This window comes from Haliotis asinina, chromosome 16 (genome assembly GCF_037392515.1).
Source record: "Haliotis asinina isolate JCU_RB_2024 chromosome 16, JCU_Hal_asi_v2, whole genome shotgun sequence".
Taxonomy (NCBI): domain Eukaryota; kingdom Metazoa; phylum Mollusca; class Gastropoda; order Lepetellida; family Haliotidae; genus Haliotis; species Haliotis asinina.
This window is the reverse complement of record NC_090295.1, coordinates 2,089,072-2,106,747: the sequence shown is the minus strand read 5'-3', so window position 1 is coordinate 2,106,747 and position 17,676 is coordinate 2,089,072. Positions and strand designations below refer to the sequence as shown.

At 40.8% G+C, this 17,676-nt stretch overlaps 1 protein-coding gene across 2 annotated transcripts in view; it reads right to left on the bottom strand.

The window, feature by feature from the left end:
• Positions 1-4,066: 4,066 nt before the first annotated feature.
• LOC137268613 (orexin receptor type 2-like) overlaps positions 4,067-17,676 on the bottom strand; it is a 38,413-nt gene continuing 24,803 nt past the window's right edge. For both annotated transcript variants that reach the window (XM_067803188.1, XM_067803187.1), the window contains exon 3: positions 4,067-6,221. In XM_067803188.1, the coding sequence (XP_067659289.1) occupies positions 4,915-6,192 (1,278 nt within the window). In that variant the 5' untranslated portion in view covers positions 6,193-6,221 and the 3' untranslated portion in view covers positions 4,067-4,914. The remainder of the gene's footprint in view (positions 6,222-17,676) is intronic.

The following is a 17,676-nucleotide window of genomic DNA, read 5'->3' as shown; positions in this document are numbered from 1 at the left end:
CTTTTGCATTAAAGATTCCATGCATCATTTCCAATAAAAGTCCGGGGGTTTCAATGCTCTTGCGACAGTTGTCAACCTTAAATTTGGTTATAGTCTAGACTTACTGATGCAACGCAACAATGCGATTGGTCATTTGGAGGCTGGGTGAACTCTGTCTGCGATTGCAAGGCAACTGAATGAGTCAAAGTACCATAGCAAGACTGCGGCATTGTTATCAGCAGCAAGGGACAACACGTGATCGCCCCAGGTCAGGTTGACCCCGTGTGACCACGCCCGCTCAGGACAGGTTTACTCGGCTTCGACATCTGCGGAACAGGTTCACCATATCATCCTCCACAAAGTCGGTAGTGCCAGGACTCAGAACAATTTCTGATCAGACTGTGAGGGACCGCTTACGTGAGGCTGGTATCGATCCAGAAGACCTTTGCGAGGACCTGCCCTTACACGTCAACATCGGCAACAACGCGCACAGGGGTGTCGCCAACATCTCCCATGGCCATTGCAAAAGTGGGGAACTGTTATCTCCACGTTACATGCTGCAACATTCCGACTGAAGAGCACTTGTATATCGACGTCGGAACGAAGGCTACGCTGCAAATTGTGTACGGGAAGTGGACAGATTTGGTGATGGCAGTGTCATAGTTTGGGCTGGCATCTCATACAGTGGCAGGACACATCTCATTCAGTCCGGGGCAATTTGACAGCTCGACGTTACCGTGATGAAATCATCAGGCCTCATGTCTTTCCTTTCATGAACCGTCAGAACGTCATTTTTTCAGCAGGATAACGCTCGGTCGCATACAGCAAGAATAACCAGGGAATTCCTTGCCCTGAACAACGCTCAGGTTCCTGATTGGCCCTCACGATCACCGGATTTTAACCCTGTTGAACATTTGTGGGACGAATTGGATCGTCCTGTGCGACAGCGTGACCCTCAGCCACAGATGGTACCTGCTCTGTATGTGGCCTTGAAAGAAAAGCACCAACTCATTCCCAGACACTTCATCCGGAATCTGGCCCATTCTATGTGACACCGATGCCAATCAACCATTGATGCTAATGGTGGCCACACAAGATACTGACTGCTCTGCGACCTTGACCTTGGAACACTTGTCATTTGTGACGTACAGTTTCTTGCAGCTTTGGACCGTTAATGTTCTTTCGGGTTTTCATCATGACTGCCCTCTATTACTGAACCTTAATTGTATAAATTTTCAGCTATGCGTTTCCTTTTTAATAGTATATCTACAATACAATGTTTTGCTGAAATGACGCCATGCTGACATTATCCCGATGTGGTACAATATGTTGATGCATTTACCGCAACGAATAGCATCAGCAGAAAAGCATCGCATAAATACTGGGTTTGATCTTAAAACTTAATCACGTGTATAGACATGAAGTTGCCATTTACGAGTTCTAGCTTTTGTGATTGAATTGGTGTACTGGTGTGACGCGTTACCCCACAATTACACCCATTTCCTGCGCAATCAGAGAATCTGTGACAGACCCTTACAATTCACCGCTTCCATGCCATTGACATTTGCAGTGACCGGTACCGTTGGCATCCATTAATCAGAGTCTAACAATACCAGTGAAGGGCCTCCTCAAAGGCTTCCAACGCGTAAAGCAACCCGAGTGTTACATTATCAACGGATGATTCCTATAATTGGAGCCACGGCGGTATGGTTCAGGATGTCTCAGAGATACTTCCAAACGTCCAAACGTCTTCACGACATGACAAAGCACTGGCGATGTTTCAGTGGTTCCACTGTAGCAAAGTGTAATATCCAGTGTATATTGCTGGAACACTACAACTGGCGACGCTCATCAACAAACTTTTAACAAACCAAAGCCATCAATTTCGCAATAACATTCGACGCGCCGTTTCTCGAAAACTACCAAATAACAAGAAATACCTAAAATGGAATACTTTGTTGTTCTGATTGTTTGTTCGTTGTCTACCACCGCAGTCAGCAATATTCTAGCTATATGGCGGAGCTCTGTAAATGATAAAGTCTGGATCAGACAATCCAGTGATAGACAACATGACCATCGACCTATGCAGTTGGGATAGGACTAATTTCAGTTATAGTGATATTCAGGCTGAGGTCGCGGGAGGAGGCTATTCAGCTTTTCAGATAGGTTTGATATGCACTCAGTATGAGAATCAGTCAAAACGATCGTGGCAGTGTCATGTTTGTTCATGAATCATCAGTATTATTTCAAACATTTCAAAAACTGATCTATGATTTGTCGTTAGTTTCAAACATTATATTAATATCACCTTATTACATTCTAACGTTACTTAATCATGTATGTTATTAACCACGAACCTATATCACGTTATGATGAAATAAACAGCGAAAGTGTGCACTTATTCGTGTGGTATGTTCCAACTGTCGTCTGTATACTGATTTATTGTTTTCAAAGTCGAATCGACCACACCACTTCTATGCAATACAGTATGTGATGAGCATTGATGAAAGCGTTGCTCGATCTGACCTTCTGATTTCATTCATGTCTTTCGCTTGAGAATAAAATGGCACAGTGAACTGCTTCAGAGTGTATAAAGTTTCTTGTTTCCGACTGACATTACAATAACACAAGCAATAAACATGTCTCATGGAGAGTCTTGTTTTCCGACACTTACACAATATTCCGGCAATAACACAGCAGGGAACACAAGAAACAGGGTTCACACAATGTACAGATGGGGAACCGAATCCGTGTCTTTAGGGTCCTAACCACTTGGCTACCAAGCAACTCCTTTATCATATGGGTCTCTGCTTAAACAAAGACGCTGAATAAGGTATATTCACGGGCATATTTAACATGTAGCACATATAACTCATAACCGGAAAATGAGTGACAATTCCAATTGATGTCAGCGCCTTCGCAAACAATAACAACAGATTAACCAGCGTCAGTCATCTACATCATCATCAGAAGCCGCACATCTCAACACTGTTCAACTGACATCACAAATAGACCATATAACGTTGACGCTGACAAGGAATATCAAAGAATATCAATATTCTGCAGCATATCAAATATATAGCACATAACACTCTATCCCAGTGTGTGAAATATTGACTAATGGACGTCTGTGACTTCATGACAGCTGCAAGAAAAATCCGTTTGAGCACATAAGAGGCTTAATGGCACGAGTAATCGACACATTATTTATGGGGCAAATGTTTGATCTCTAATGAATAATGTGTTGACACCTTTCAAGGAAAATTGCTTTGTTTATAACATGTTATACCCAGCTAATCTGTTTTCATAAAGAAAAGTTCAATTTAGTATCAAACGTTTGAAAAAAGATTTCTCTAATGAATAATGTCTTGACACCTTTCAATGACAATGGCTTTGTTTATAATATATTATATACAGCTAAACTATTTTGATAAAGAAAAGATGAATTCATTATCGTCTATCAACATGTATGAATCAACAGAAGCGTCAATATAGTGTGACAGATGAACGTCTCAACAGGAAGTGTTTCGTGACAGGAAATGACTTAATGGGCAACGGAGCCTGTGATATCAGTAGTAATGAGGAGCTGTTGCGCAAAATAAAGATTCTAAAACAAACGATTAAATGATATCAGACACCACCCTAACATTAGGTGCAGATTTCATGGCGGTGTTATTGCTTACTTCCATTTACTGACAATCTAATGATCCACAGTTATTTCAGCTAAAACAATCTCATAATTAGCTGGAAATGAAATGTCAGTGCATCATGCCCAAGAGCTGTAAAGTAAAGATTCCTTTAACGGTTAATTCTTCGTATCATGTTTTATGGCCCCAAATTAAGTTTGTTTGCATATTGGCAGATATTTTACAGTACACTTAAAGTGTTGAACATCGCTTTTAACAAGATGCATGTTACGTCAACAGTGCATGTTACGTAAGATCAGGTGTGATATTTGAGAAATGTACATTATAAATCACAGAAACATTGAATAACAGTACTTATGATCCATACATATTTTCCTTTTCCTAACTATTTACATTTTGTAAATGTACATTCAAATATCAAAATATACATAACACAGCAGGATAATTCATCGGTGGTTTTATAATTCTGTGGAAATAAAATTCGTAAATGGCAAACAATTATTGGGTAACATATTCAGTTAGAAATCCCGAATCAGGAACGAGGAATATAACTTAATTATTGCAGTGATTTACCAACCTGGTCGGATAAATAAACATATACACAACTGAAAACTAAAGGGATCGTAATGACACTAAGAACATAAAATAACATTGAAAAACATTTCACACTCTGAAAGCGTGATCATTACAATGTATATTTACAACAGTCGACGTGTCACTAAACGGAACATCATCATATCCAGAGTAGGGGTCACACACTGGCAATGTGATGTTAAATTTAGTAACAATTTCATTTTTTCTAGCATTTTTGGAAAATATAGATATGAAACAATACAAATGTCTCTAGTAATGAAGTATTTCCCTACAAGTAAAAGTGATTCTACGTGAGAAATAAAATTATTCCAGTGATTCTTGGTTTATACAATCATGCTCAGTCAAGTGATTCGTAACACCGATTAAACTCAGTGATATTGTATAATAGCAGGCTTAATGTGATATATACAATAAATGGATCCATTTAGTTATAGAAAAGCTTTGGTATGTACATCAGCAACCGCCTAGTGTCTAAGAACAAAAATAATATTCAGGTTCGGACTCTTTTCGCATGTCGCGGAACAGAGTGATCCTTGTCCATTCCTGGTCGAACTTCGCAGTGGATCCAGATCTCAGCGATGAAACACAGCTAAGTCCGTAACGAAAACATAACAGACAATCATACAGGCCACATAAGCCAGTTAAAATCTAAGAGTTTCGTGTGTCTCATTACACAGTTTTCTCCTTCCTGAACCTATTTACAGCCTCTTATCAACGCCCTCAGATCATCTCTGAATGCCCGGTTCATGAAGGCATAGATTATCGGGTTGGCTACGTTGTTTAGGAAGTACAGGTTGTATACAATGACACTGAACTGTATAATTTGCAGTCCCATCAGCCATGATGGTAGGAACGAAATAACGAAGACAACGGTTACAACGAACAACATCGCGGCAGTTTTAATATTGGCATACAGAGTCTTCTCTCTAATGGCCGCTTGGCGGCTCTGAAAGGGACGTTTGGACTTCTTCTCGTCCGTTATTATGTTGTTTCCATTGATCGCCGTCAATTGAGTCTCCTCTGCTGCCGTCTCTACGCCGTTGACGCTGGTGTAGCAGCTCATCCTCTTCCTCTTGGATCTCCAGCGTCTTCGAACTAAGATTGATCTGTAGATGAGCGTATAAAGGATTGCCACTGCTATCAAACACAGTAGAAACGTTCCAGCGTAAAGTTTCTGGTAAATCCTGGTAAAATCCATGCTTAGTATTATGGCTCCGGGTACACACACGCCCAGGTAGACTTTGTGTATTTCAGTGTCTCTGGTCTCATTGTATTGAGGGTATCCAGTACTGTTTGTGACGTCGTAGCTGAGCGAGACGTTCATCACGTCGTAATATGTCTGCCTTGAAACGTCTGTTTCGTTTAACGTTTCGTTAAAGCTTGTTCCATTTCCTGGAGCTTCTAAAGGAATTTCGAGCCTTTGGAGTTCATAGACTCCGAAATTCAAAGCAGTCATGACGCCAAGGAGAGCACTAAGAATTGTCAGCGCCACGCAGGCAAATTTTGCACGCTGCACGGTCAGCACGTGCAGAAATGGATGACAGATGCAGCAGTAGCGGTCGAAGGCGATGGCCGTCATTATGAACGCAGACAAGGGAACGTTTGATGTTATGCAAAACATGTACAGCTTACAAGGGATATCGTAGACAAATTCATATTCCACCGATTCAGCAATGATTGTGTACGGTACCACCACCAAACACACGACAAAGTCGGTCGCAGCTAACGCCAGAATGAACACGTTTGATGTAGTTTTGTCCCGTTTCTTAGAATAGATATAAAACGCTAACGCATTGCCAATGACTCCGAACACTGTAAATAGTGATAACATAACGATCACGATGATGAAAGTGGCTTGAGAAGTTTCAAATTGGGAGGCTTCGTCACTTTGTGGCACAGGCACCGCTGACGTCGTTGCTGACAGCAGCGTCGTGGCGTTGTTGGTCATGTTGGAGGCTCCGTTGGTTGCCATGGTGAAAGATCTTGCTTACCACATGCGATCTGCAACAAAAACATAATAGTTACAGCTGTAAACCAACGTTGATGTCGTATATTTCAAGTCAACGTGGAGAGACAAAATGCTCAGTATTTAGTTGTTAGTAGCGTGTTTGACATATGAAAGATAGAGGATTTTAAGTCTCTTCTTGCAGTTATTTATAAAAAAAAAATATGAACCAATTTCTTTGACCCTCAGATTACTTTCAAGATCCTATTTATATCATGAGAATGCTTATAAATCATTATCAATTCGTTTAGATATCAAGTTTTCGTCAAAGGGTAAGCGTATCCTGGCACACTGGTTGCACCCGTCACCCACACACTAAAGTGTAAGTCAACTGTTCATATAAAAACTTTTAGAAATCAGTGAGTAAAGTTAGTTTTACGCCTGTGGGATACGATGACACCTGTCAACCAAGTCAGCGAGCCTCACCACCTGATGCCGTTAGTCGCCCTTGATGACAGGGTCACTGAAGATCAATTTATGGGTCAGTGAGTGAGTGATGTTACTAGTTTTACGCCACCTTTACCTATTTTTCAGCAATATCATGGCTGAAGACGCCAGAAATGAGCTTCACTTATGATATATACCTGGAGAAACCCACATGCCGAGCGAACGCTTTCACGTAGTCATGAAACTCGAGAAATAGATTAAGCGTTTAGGGGATAATTGCCACTTGGCTTGTGAGATTTGTGGTACAAATACAGCCTCAGTGTTTAATGCACGGTAAAATCGTTATCAGAGTTTGATGTTCAAAGATTTATTGAGCATGATCTCAGCTATATGACTGATCATCCGGTCCCGTTGTTCGGGCCATTTCTAACTCAGGGAATGAACCGAGATCGGTGAGTAAGTGAGTGACTTTCGTTTTCCCTGCTATATATTCCAGCAATATCACAGCAGGGGACACCAGAAATGGACACATGTGCCCATGTGAGGATTTGAACCCGGGTCTTCGGCGTGATGAGCAAAAGCTTTAACCACTAGGCCACGTCCTCTCACCCGAGACAGACATGGCAGTTTCAGAGACGTGACAATACCACTAGCTAGATATCAAACGAATTTTCTGCTTCACTAATTACACTCGACGTCGGAACACATCCATGCCCTGATGAAAATGGAACGTTAAAAGACATATTCTGCTTTGTTGTATAACAACAACAAAAGTAGATGCATAAAGCAAACTGAATATTTATTGACTGAATTCTTGAACTCAGTTGAGCGAATCTGTAATATGTTTTTCCCCAATGCAAACAAAATACCCATTACGATACCATGTTCAATTTTCTGCGATCATTAAGACTACAAGTATGATTTGATTTGCTGGAGTAAAAAGAACTGTGATGACCATGTACTAATTACCAAACCATGCTACATCGGAGAATCAATGACGACGTAACTTTCTGTCAGCGAGAAACAGTTTCAGCACCATACTTTCGCCCCCATATTGGAAGAAGATTGCGAGGGTGATTAAGAGAAATGCGATGTGGCCAAATTCATGACAAGGGCAAATTCATGGATGTGAAATCAAATCTGGAATGTATCGTATTACACAAACTGACAGGACTAACACAATTAAAACTCATGGCATATGCTACATACATGAGTCTTCCCGATCGCTGTAAGTCCAACTTATTATGCATGATGGCGTCCATTAGTAGGCTCCTGCGTCTAGACTAACTACCGGAGTAAATTGAAGATGCTTGTATCAGAACTTGACTGTCGTGTTTTCAGATTATACTAATTACACACCATTTCTGCCAACTAGCCAACGCCGGGCGACGTCTTGAGACATAGCAGCAGCGAGAACAGACTGAGTCAATATTGTCAATAGGTTCCAAAGCACTCTGAATATTGCGAATTTTATTGTCGATTTCGAGTGTGCTTTAGAATATGGTATTGGAAGGGATCGATTAGTGATGGCCTTAAGCAATGCATGTGAATTTGTATTATTTGGATAATTTCATCATCATCATCATCATCATCATCATCATCATTCCGCCTTAGAGTGTACGTAAATCTAAAAACTTAAAAGTGAATTTAACTTTACCTTACTTTTAATGGTAATTAAATTTGTCATGTTAATACTGGCTAAAATTGTGATGGTGATGCACCTTCAGTTGTTGGCGATGTATTAGCCAGTTTCTATATTCTACTGTCCAAATAGTGCCACTAGTTTTATCATTCCATACTAGTTTTAGTTGTAATTGTGATTTCCTATTCAGCTTTCTGTCCTCTGGCGACAGTGTTTTCTATCCTACACATGTTACATGTCAATGTCCAATATGTCCTGTCCCTAGTATGGTGATCTACCGTCAGTTGTTGACGTCCTATAGCCCGTTTTTATATTGTATCGTCCTCTACACTTAAACTGTTTTAGAGTTAATAACTAGTTTTCTGTCCGTGATAATATAGTTGTTTTACTGTCCTTCGTTGACAGATATTTTACCACTCTCTCTTATGTATAATATTAATGGTGGTCATCACAACATGGCTGAAATATTCCTGGTGTGGCTTTAAATATTAACAGCAACAACAACAACAACAACAACGTCAGTAGCAGCATGCACTTCCTTATGAACAACAAAACCATTTTCTCACTATTTTACACTGCATTGCACATATCTGTGTCAAGGTCATTTTAGATGATGCTTGTTGTATAGATGCCGAAATAGTCTCATTTTTATGACGTCATCAAACACCTGCGTGACCTCATTTCGCGGAAGTCAAAGACCGCGTACCCCTCATGGGAATCGGTATGACACATCGCACCATCATATCACGCCATTCATTTGGACCAGTCACCGTACAGTATCGAACTCACTCAGGCGCTCCAATGACCTAATTTTAACACCTCACGGCTCACACCCCGCCGGTATGACACATCACGCCATGGCATGACCCCATTGATTTGGACCAATCAGCAAGTGTCAATACTTACTGGTCTACAAACCAGTTTCATCCGGTTTTCCTTTGAACTCCACTGACAATAATCACCTGACTTGTCTTTACACCATGTTTACGTATTGCCCAATCACCTTTTCTGTTGCATATCTCAAAGTGCGCGACGTTGAGGTATGGTGCAGTCTCAGCCTGCAGCCGAGAGAGCTCACTCAGCCAAGTGGTCATGATATCTCCTCAAATCGTTCTCTCGCATGTCATATTTTCTGCCTGCTGTGGTTTGTTTGGATCCATACATATTCAGAGATGAAGCATACATAGATGTAAAGGACACATTTGCCATACTACATGTTTAAACGAATCAAAATGACTTGCCGTTATGCCATGGTTACTTTCCGTATCCTTATGGTAGCCTGCCTGGGAATGTCAACATGTTTGTTTCATGCTAAACCAGTGTATCCAGTGCGGGAGATGCGAATTCAAGGATGATATTGACATGTAAAACCCAAACCTCATATGTTTGTGATTGTATGGAATGACTAAACCACCAAAGTACATGAAATGAAAATACACATCTGTGCATCTCTCAGTCACTGCTACATATTAGCACCGACAAGTCTTGGGTAGACAAGTTTTATCACAAACCGTTCATGCACTGCCCCGAGCTAGACTAACTGGACAGTATTGCCATACAATAACGAGTTTCAATTAGTTTAATCTTTAGGGTCGGCTTAAAGCAATGCTAGGCTGTATTTAAACATGTGGTGACCCACATTGCTCTAGCGAGGAGGGGCTGTCGTGTTTCTGTCGACTGTTACACTGGCGACAGACAGCATTGAGTGTATGCGTATGAGGCCGTTCGCAGTGTTACAAGGATAGAATTATGAATTTTCTCTGGCTAAATAGGATTGAATGAACGCCTCATGATAAGACATTTTAAAACAAATATAAATGGATCAATTGAATACACTCATATAGTGATGTATAGCTTTTGTTGTAACTCAGTCCTATAGCTGCCGTGTACGTGCGCTTCCTTAGATTTCCATTGGGAAAAGTTTTATGGTGTCAGACAACGCATTGGTGTAAATAGTTGCATGTTCCCATGCTCAATGGACAACTCCATGGGGAGCATTCACTTGGCACACACCTTGTGACTAAAGATGGGTACCACACAGAAACTCAAAAGATATATAGATTTCGTGGTTTATTAGCTCCGTTTTCAAATGAGTAAAACTATGGGATAGGAGCACGCCAAGTAGTCTACTGTACATGTCATTGTCCTTCATCATCCTCCTGTCCTTCGCTCTCTGTCTCAGATAGGGTGTCTGTATCATCATCATCCTCAGTCAACCCTTCCACCCAAGCCTTGTATTTGAACAATTTGGAAAACACATCATCATACATATTATTGCTATCTTTTACTTCTGTTTATATTCCTTGGGCCCCACTGCATATGATACAGATAAGTAATAAAGCGAGCATACGTCTCCTAAAACGTGATCCAGGTTAATTTTTTCAGCCTGGTTTGGATTACGTCCTCGATAAAACCTCTCTTCGCGTACAGCTGGCGTTTCTCATCCAGTACATCTCTATTCAACTCACGTGTACGTGAATACATTTCCCGGACACCTTGCTCTTCGAGATCAGCCATCTTACTTTTCCTGTTGTTGGCATTGCTTAATGATTCATCATCATCATAATTATCTTGTTCTATTTCAGGACATTGCTTGTCGTGTAGATGTCGTTGTAAGTTATGGTTACTGCTAAACACTTGACCACAATAGTCACATTCTGACAGAGAACGTGGTCTCTTCACATCAGAGTTGTCTTCCTCAATTTCCTTTTAATTTGGGGTATTCCAGGAAGGCCCCTATTGGACTTTTCGGGACACCAGTTTCGCCTGTGTTTTTGCAAATCAGAAGGATCTTGAAACATGAGTCCGCATTCATCACAAGATGGCATGGCTGAGAGTTGTTCTTCGCGCGTCTGCTCACGATGAACGTCGAACTCTGACTGAATCGTCCTAGCTCGGAGGTTTACTTTTAAACTGAACACATTAGGACGAAGTCGCAAATGGGGAGGTGTTTGGGGTTTTAGATCAACCAGCAAGTGTCCATAAGGCTTCTGGGTAGCCCTTTGAAACTGGTCCATGAAATGGTCTGTGTTTCCTGGATACATCTGTCTCGCCAAAGTCATGATGGGTTGTTGATCAACAGGATTATTGAACAGAAGTAGATAGTGACAGTTCCTTCGTTGTGTGGGATCCTTACTATAATATAAGTTTTGGTTCAAGGCAAGTACTGAGAGATTCCGATGAAGACTTCCTTTCGTAAACAGATCGGTAATGCGTGGATCTTTGCTGACTGTGGACATTAAGTCATCAAGCACAACGCCGTTCACCACCTGGGGGTCCAGAAACGCATCCTTTTCCAGGTCAGAAGGAATGCCTTGATGGAATTCAACGTAGGGATAAACACGTCTTTGAATGACTTTATACAAGGGAGGACTGCCATCCTTTGTAGAGCCATAGAATACTTTCGGGATATGGTTTAATGTTCAATCTTTCTAGAAGCTGCTTCACCAAGTAGGTTTTTCCCCAGGAGGTGGGCCCAGAAACAATCATGGTAAACGGGTGTTGCAACCTAAATTCATCACCCAGCTTTTTCTTTTGCTGCTGCTGCTGCTGCTGCTTGAGATGATCTCCAGAATGCTTTGTTCGAATCTGGCGGGACAAGTCATGAGCCCAAACATATTGAGCATACTGGACAGGAATACATGTTCACACGGCGATAGTCCTACTACAAATGACACATTTAGCCTTTTGTCTCTATTTAAAAACCTGTTTTCATTCGTTTTGTGAGCACTGATTCCATGGTGTTTTCCCTATGGACGACACTTTTTTCCTTCAACTTAGCTTTCGCCTGTTGAACGACTTGTGGGTGGGAGACGTGAGAGCAAACGTCTGTAGACGTGGGTAGGTCCATCTTGACCCCTTGTTGCTCGTAATAGATCACATAGTCGTCTACATTGGTCCATTTCTTAGGGTCATCCAGATAGGGTCTCCAGTATCTCCTGTCCATTTTCTTGTTGCAGTTGAATACTGGCGGATGAAGTGTCAGTATCACAGGTCCACAGCTAAATGAAGCTAGATTGCCCTCGTAACCCTTTATGTAGAACTCCCCTCGTGTTCAAAAAGGGTCAGAGCGTGGTTTCAATCCACGTTCCTCTGGGTTATGAGCCTTGTGCCCTTCCACTGCGCCACTCTGCTGTACTTGCATCTACCTTGTGTTAGGACATTTATATCAACCAATGACAACCAAATAGTCACAAATACATCCAGTCTATCTCTTAAACACGTAAATCCAAATGACTACCCCAGCGGGCCATCTCTTTTTGAGGGACTCCTACCAGGGCCAAGTACGGACAGTTTGGAGACCACTTTTCATGTTCACTCCAAGGATCATCATCGACTTCCCAGTTCTTGAGAATGACGCCACATTGAACACACTTGCAAGCATCTCCTCCGAGCAAGTACAGCCTGGGCCATGTGACTAGGACTCAGTTTCATCTTACAGGCCAAGACTGAAAAGAATTCAGCCGTTCTTGGAACTGTGTTTGAGGTTTGAGAGAGGTACTGTCCGTAGATAGGTAACGACCATCATCACATTCGGTCTTGTCTGTCTCTAGTCCCAGCAATGCCATGGCCTGTATCTCTCCGCATTCCTCCAGGGCTTTGCAGAACAGAACGTATGCTTGGGGGCCTCGTCTAGGTAACATGGACAGGAGTTCTCTGACCCGATCAAAGGACTTCTCAATAATCTCAGCTTTCATGAAGATGGTAAGCACTCCAAACTGTACCAGTCTGTCGACAACTTCTTCTACTCTCTGTATCACTTGCACGAGGCCAGAATAATTCTTCCTCAGAGTATCCCGGTGAAGGACTTCCATTTTCAAGAGGGATAGAGAGAGACCTGGATGTGATGTGTATTCAGGAATGAAACTGATATATGATCCAAAGGTGAAAGGGGTTTTTATATTCTCACTGTCAAACCGTATGAAACCAGTTCATCTATCTGTATGGTTGCTAGGTGTCAGAACTAAAACTATACCCCTGACTGTGAGGACCGCTCAAGGTCGTGGTGAAAAATAAGGTTAGTGTTTTCCAAGGTCATTGACGACATGAGGTCACGCAGGTGTTTGATGACGTCATAAAAATGGGACTATTTCGCCATCTATTCAACAGATGCTGACAGGCAAAGAAAAATCCCCATCTTTAATTTAACAATTAATATTTCATTCCATTTTCAAATATAGATTGCCAATACGCATGTGCAGATCTTCATTTCAAATTAACCGAGTGCTTTGAAAATCTTGAAGTAAATGAATCATTTATTCGTAACAAACATTTAACATTTCTTAATTGAACTATTAGCTCAGTTTATGATGCATGAACAAATAATGCGTGCATTATTCATAGTCCAGCAAGAAAAGACCCTAACGATCATGATTGCAAGTCGAGTTTAATCAAACATACAGCTGTCGGGATTATTAGAGGTTGAGCTAGATGGATATCGACTGTACTTCACCACAAGATTAAGGTAAATAAATCAGAAGATAGAATCTGATAATACAAATTTGGCCATGATTATTTTCAGAAGCAAATGAATTGAGCTGGTTAGCTGCGGTCACGAGTACACGAAACCAATATCAACTTTATTATATTCGCGGCCACGGCCGTCAGATTGCATTTCGACCGCAAGTGACACCGATGTAAATGTTAAATTTTTATTATTTATTCAGGATCCCATTGATCAAACTGTCGAGATTTAGATGAAAAGGGTTTGAGATCAAAGACAACAAGCTGGAGACTGAATGGTATGGTTTGTAGAGAAGCGAAAAGACCGTAAGAGACACAGGTAACGTGCGTGAGGACAGGCGAGACTCCCATTTGTCAAAACTGACAGAAATGCGTTATGAGGTTGAAGAAACTATATAGCCTATGAATAGGCTGGTTATCTTGTGTTGGTTATCACCGCTCTCAGCATTTTTCAGCTGTTTGATGACGAATGACACGTGAGGATTAAAATAAGCCTTTTGTGCTTGTTATAAGAGGCGACTAACAGGATTAACTAATTATTAATTATTGTTTACTAACATCACCATAGTGGGAATAATGATGAGTGAGGCGTTACATAAAAAAAAACAACAACAAAAAAAACAAGCCATTGATGGCAAGGTGAGGTATTCTGGAGTGAGTGTGGTTTTACGAGACATTTAGAAATGTTTCAGACAGGAGACACCAGAAATGGGCTTCACACTTTGTATCCATGTAGAATCGAACCCAGATCTTTATCGTGACAAGCGAACGCGCTCGCAGCTCGACTACTCCCGTAGATCTAGAGTGAGTAAGTGCATTTAGTTTTACGCCAATACGATAGCAATATCACGGCGGGGAACACCCAAAATGGGTTTCATACATTGTACTCATGAGGGTGGAAACAATATAGAGAGAGGGTTTACGCCAATTCCAGCAATATAAGGTAGTTGGCACCAGAAATGTGCTTCACGCATTGTACCCATGTGCGGAACTGAAAGTCTTGAGTGAGTGAGTTTGAACTTAGGCCGCTTTTCCAGCAATATCACTAGAAATAGACTTCACACATTGTATACATATGGGGAATCGAAAGTTGATTTGGAGGAAAACAAATGATACAGTAAGTGAGTGAGTGAGTGAGTTTGGTTTTTCGTCGCGTTTTGCAATATTCCAGCAAAATCACGACTGGGGACACCAGAAATAGAGCTCCGACAACCAACATTAGTTGCTGTTGACCAATTCTTAAGCAGAATTCCCAACCAACGGGAGACGTATAAATTATGCATAACAATAAAGAAAATCCCCTTTACATTGCAACAATCAGGTTGTCTATCAATGGAGTTTTTTAACATTTAACCATTGTTACAAGGGGACTCAAGCAAATTGGCAATCCTAGCGAGTTAGATTAAATTCGCTCAACACCACACACGTGTCAAACGCCTCAAATGCGAAGATGTAGATCAATCTAACTGTCAATAGATATCCTCATTAAGGAGGGACAGTATCACATAGGGGCCTAGTTGAACCATCTGAGGAGCACAATCCCTCTCTAAGGCACTCATGGGAAAGTAAGCACAGAGTCCAGTCGCGTGAGATGCCAGTGGTCGTTGTGAAGATTTGGGGCCCATAGGGAAACCAAGGACCAAAATCTATCCCAGGTTGCCCTGATTTTGTTTCCAGGTCTTTCATACATCATGCCGACAAAGCACAGTTTGTTTATATACATACATACATACATACATACATACATACATACATACATACATACATACATACATACATACATACATACATACATACATACATACATACATACATACATACATACATACATATATACATATATACATACATATATATATTTTACGAAACACAAAAATCTCAAACCAATATATATTTTTTTTATGTCAATTGATGTGTAAATACATATATGTTATGCATCATACTCTTCTTTGGAGAAATACAACTGAACACACACACACACAGAGGGAGAAGGAGAGAGAGAGAAAACTGTTTCATGACATGTGACTTTCTTAGCTTCGATTATTCAGTAGATACCTTAACGTTAATGTTTACACTAACATGTTTGAACACACACACATATACACAGAGAGAGGGAATGTTTTATGACATTTAACTTTCTTAGCCGCGATTATTCAACAGATACCTTGAAGTTAATATTTATTAATATTTATTTACTAAGAATATTTTTAACATGTTTGACCACGATAACATACATATTCGTTCATATGAACGAATGTGACCAAAAAGAGTCAGTATGTTTGATGTAACTGAGCCGTACGTGACAAAGAGACATCTCTCCATCATCAGGGGTGTCCGTGATCTTGAACCAAAGGAGAACAAGTCACGTATGGTAACAAATACCTTGACGTAATCCAAACACGTAACAAGTCAATAAAAACTCACTAATCACAGGAAACCGGAAACTGACAAAATGCGGCCATAGCGTGGGGAAGAAGAGAAGCACAAACATTTGAGGGAGCAGACGACTTCCGGCCAACGATTTTATGGGAAGGACAAAACGAAGCAAAGTTCAACTGTCAGTGAGACAGAAGTTTACTACCGACGCAAACGCATTACCAATAAATAACAAGGTCAGTTTTCTTGCAATTACGACAGATTTAATTCCCTTTCCTTCTCGAAAGTGCTTTTATTATTACGGGTATAGGTTTTTCATTTCATTTGATGGCCGGTTCTGTCCTCGTTCGGCTTAACAGCTTTCCGCCCGAAGGCATTGAAATCTGCGTGTTTCGAAGCGTCCAGTGCTGGAGGACTTCCGTTTGTCCAACAGTAATGAGTCCAGAACATACACGGATCTTGAATCACTTGTTAAAAGCGATCATAAATTGCCTCTTGAGTTAAGACATCCTCTAACACATGTTTCCTCCACAAGACCTTTTATAATATTTATTTGATGAGACTTTTGTTGAGTGTCTCCACATATGGCTTTAAGATAAATATTTCTACACCAAACAAGCTTCCAAACGTTTCTTCTTAAGGAAAAACTAAGTTCTTTCAATTTCTTTTCGATTCATTACATCGATAATCCTGACAAAAAGGAGTATTTAATTTTTTTAGTTGATATCTGATAACATTGTTACAAGCCTCAATCTATTGTATTTATCGCGACATCTTTTCATCGATTTTGAATCTGATAAAGAAAATAGAACCTTTGATGTCAACATTCATGACAATTCTTATTCTGATGCTGATTATATTCAGGTTTTTGGTGCAAGCGAAGAAGAACTGTATGGCAATATCATTAAGAACATCCGTGGCTGGAAACTTTCATATACTGGATTTCCTCTTCACAGCGCATATTGTTAAGGGAAGATGTCAATGAAAAAAAACAGAGTAATTATATTGTTCACGCGTTACATCCTGTTCATAAGAATGCGTTACAGTCATGTTTGTACGGCATCCCGGGACCCGTTTCACGAACCTGTCTTAACGCTACGACTGCCGTACCTCCCACACTGTAACACACGATGGCTTTGTGAAACGGTAGCCTGTCCTGAAACAGATGCCATTTTTTCACAATTGAAAACTGTGGTATAGAAATATAGTTATAATACGTGCAATAAGTAACGGATGTACGGGCAAAGAAAGTTGAAGGCTATTCGCGTAGCAAGCATGTATCAGAAAAATGTGATTCCCTTGGTAAGTGTAGATCGGCTGCGCCACTTCGACCTTATCACAACTAAACTAGCGGCCAAAAGAAACGCCACCAAAATAAAGACGACTGCAAATTGTCAAATTAATTGAAAATAGGTAAAACACTTATCTCGAAGACAATATGGACCATGGGATGCTGCATATCCAACATCTTAAGACTTGTCACATGTCTACGAAAGAATGACAGAACTGCAGACAGGCCAAAGTGTGACAGACGGAAGGTCTCTAACCAACATGAAGATCGGTGCTGCGCTTGCTGAACCGAT